This window comes from Heteronotia binoei, chromosome 21 (genome assembly GCF_032191835.1).
Source record: "Heteronotia binoei isolate CCM8104 ecotype False Entrance Well chromosome 21, APGP_CSIRO_Hbin_v1, whole genome shotgun sequence".
In the NCBI taxonomy this organism is placed as follows: Eukaryota; Metazoa; Chordata; class Lepidosauria; order Squamata; family Gekkonidae; genus Heteronotia; species Heteronotia binoei.
The window spans coordinates 79,085,801-79,087,837 of NC_083243.1; the positions used below are offsets into that span (position 1 = coordinate 79,085,801).

At 43.8% G+C, this 2,037-nt stretch overlaps 1 protein-coding gene across 1 annotated transcript; it reads right to left on the reverse strand.

Annotated features, from left to right (window-relative positions):
• Positions 1 to 1,364: 1,364 nt before the first annotated feature.
• Positions 1,365 to 1,828, reverse strand: LOC132589437 (14 kDa phosphohistidine phosphatase-like). The gene has a single exon (XM_060262165.1). The coding sequence runs from the start codon at positions 1,825 to 1,827 to the stop codon at positions 1,468 to 1,470; it is 360 nt and encodes a 119-aa protein (XP_060118148.1). The 5' UTR covers position 1,828; the 3' UTR covers positions 1,365 to 1,467.
• Between the last annotated feature and the right edge of the window lie 209 nt (positions 1,829 to 2,037).

The following is a 2,037-nucleotide window of genomic DNA, read 5'->3' on the forward strand; positions in this document are numbered from 1 at the left end:
GTCGCACAGTTGAGTCCGACTATTTGCGACTCCATGGACCAAGTCATGCCAGGCCCGCCTGTCTTCCACCACCCTCCGAAGTCCGCTCAACTTCATGTTAGTTACATCTGTAACACTGTCTAGCCGTCTCATCTTTTGCTGTCCTCTTCTTCTTTTGCCTTCTGTCTTTCCCAGCATCAGGGACTTCTCCAGTCAGTGCTCCCTTCTCATTTGGTGGCCAAAGTATTTGAGCTTCAACTTCAGCAACTGCCCTTCCAGGGAACAGGCAGGGTTGATTTCCCTAAGGACTGACTGATTTGATATTCTTGCAGTCGAAGGGATTCTCAAGACTCTTCTCCAGCACCACGATTTGAAAGCATCTATTATTCTGAGCTCAGCCTTCCTTATGGTCCAACTCTCACAGCCATACATTACTACTGGGAATACCATCATTTTGATTATAATGACTTTTGATGGCAGGGTGATGTCTCTACTTTTTTATTATACTGCCTAGGTTTGCCATAGCTGCCCTCTCAAGGAGCAAACTTTTAATTTCATGGCTACAGGCACCATCTGCAGTGATCTTGGATCCCAGAAATGTGAAGTCTGTCACTACTTCCATGTCTTCCCCTTCTATTTGCCAAGGTGTGATGGGGTCAGATGCCATGATCTGAGTTTTTTGATGTTGAGTTTCAGGCCTACTTTTGCGCTCTCCTCTTTCACCCTCAACAAGAGGTTCTTTAGGTCCTCTTCACTTTCTGCCATTAGAGTGGTGTCGTCTACATATCTGAGGCTGTTGATGTTTTTCCTAGCAATTTTAATTCCAGTTTGTGATTCATCCAGGCCGGCCTTCCGCATGATGTACTCTGCATATAAATTAAATAAGCAGAGTGACAATATACATCCTTGTCAAATTTCTTTTCCTATTCTAAGCCAATCAGTTGTTCCATATCCTGTTCTGATAGTTGCTTCTTGACCCATATACAAGTTTCTCAGGAGGCATGTGAGGTGGTCTAGTACACCCATCTCTTTAAGGATTTGCCACAGTTTGTTGTGATCCACACAATCAAAGGCTTTAGCATAGTCAATGAAGCAGAAATAGATATTTTTCTGGTACTCCCATGCTTTCTCCATAATCCACCGAATGTTGGCAATTTGATCTCTAGTTCCTCTACTTCTCCGAAACCCAGCTTGAACTTCTGGTAGTTCCTGATCTATATATTGCTGAAGCCCAGCTTGTAGGATCTTTAACATGACCTTGCTGGCATGTGAAATGAGTGCAATGGTGAGATAGTTTGAACATTCCTTGGCATTACCCTTCTTTGGGATTGGAATATAAACTGACCTTTTCTTTTTTTTGCCCCAGCGTTGAAGTTTTTTACTCAGCAAAAACAAAATTCACTTGGCTGTATTTTGTGATGCAAGTCCACACTATCCTGAAAAGAAAAAGGACTGACTTCATAGTTCAAAATACACAGCAGCAGCAATTCACTTCTCGTCATCTGACCAACTACTTTCATAGTCCCTATAGGTTCTCTTCAGTAGTTCCACTGACATAGCATGATCAGCTTTTCCATAACATGTAGAAAGACCAAATACATGGATTTTCTTTTCTTTACTATTATGCTCAATTTTTTCTCCTCCAAGGCACTTGCATACAAAACCTAGTTTCTCCATTTCAGGATTTACTTTTTCAAATATGTGATTGTGTAACTTGGCAGCGGCGTCCCTGACAATATTGCGGTACTTGTCAGCGCTGTGCTGCGCTCGCACGAAAATGTACTTGAAGGTGCCGTCTGGGTCTCTCTCCACTTCGGGCACCGAGCTTAGCTGTGCGGTCACTGCCATAGCTGAACATCTGCCCCAGGGGTCGCCGCGCAGGGGGAAAGGCGTCGTCGAGCCCCTAAAATGGCCGTGGGGCCACCTAAACTGACCTTTTCCAATCCTGTGGCCACTGTTGAGTTTTCCAAATTAGCTGACATAATGTGTGCATCACTTTAACAGCATCGTCTTTTAAGACTTTGAATAGCTCAACTGGGATGCCATAATCTCTGCTTG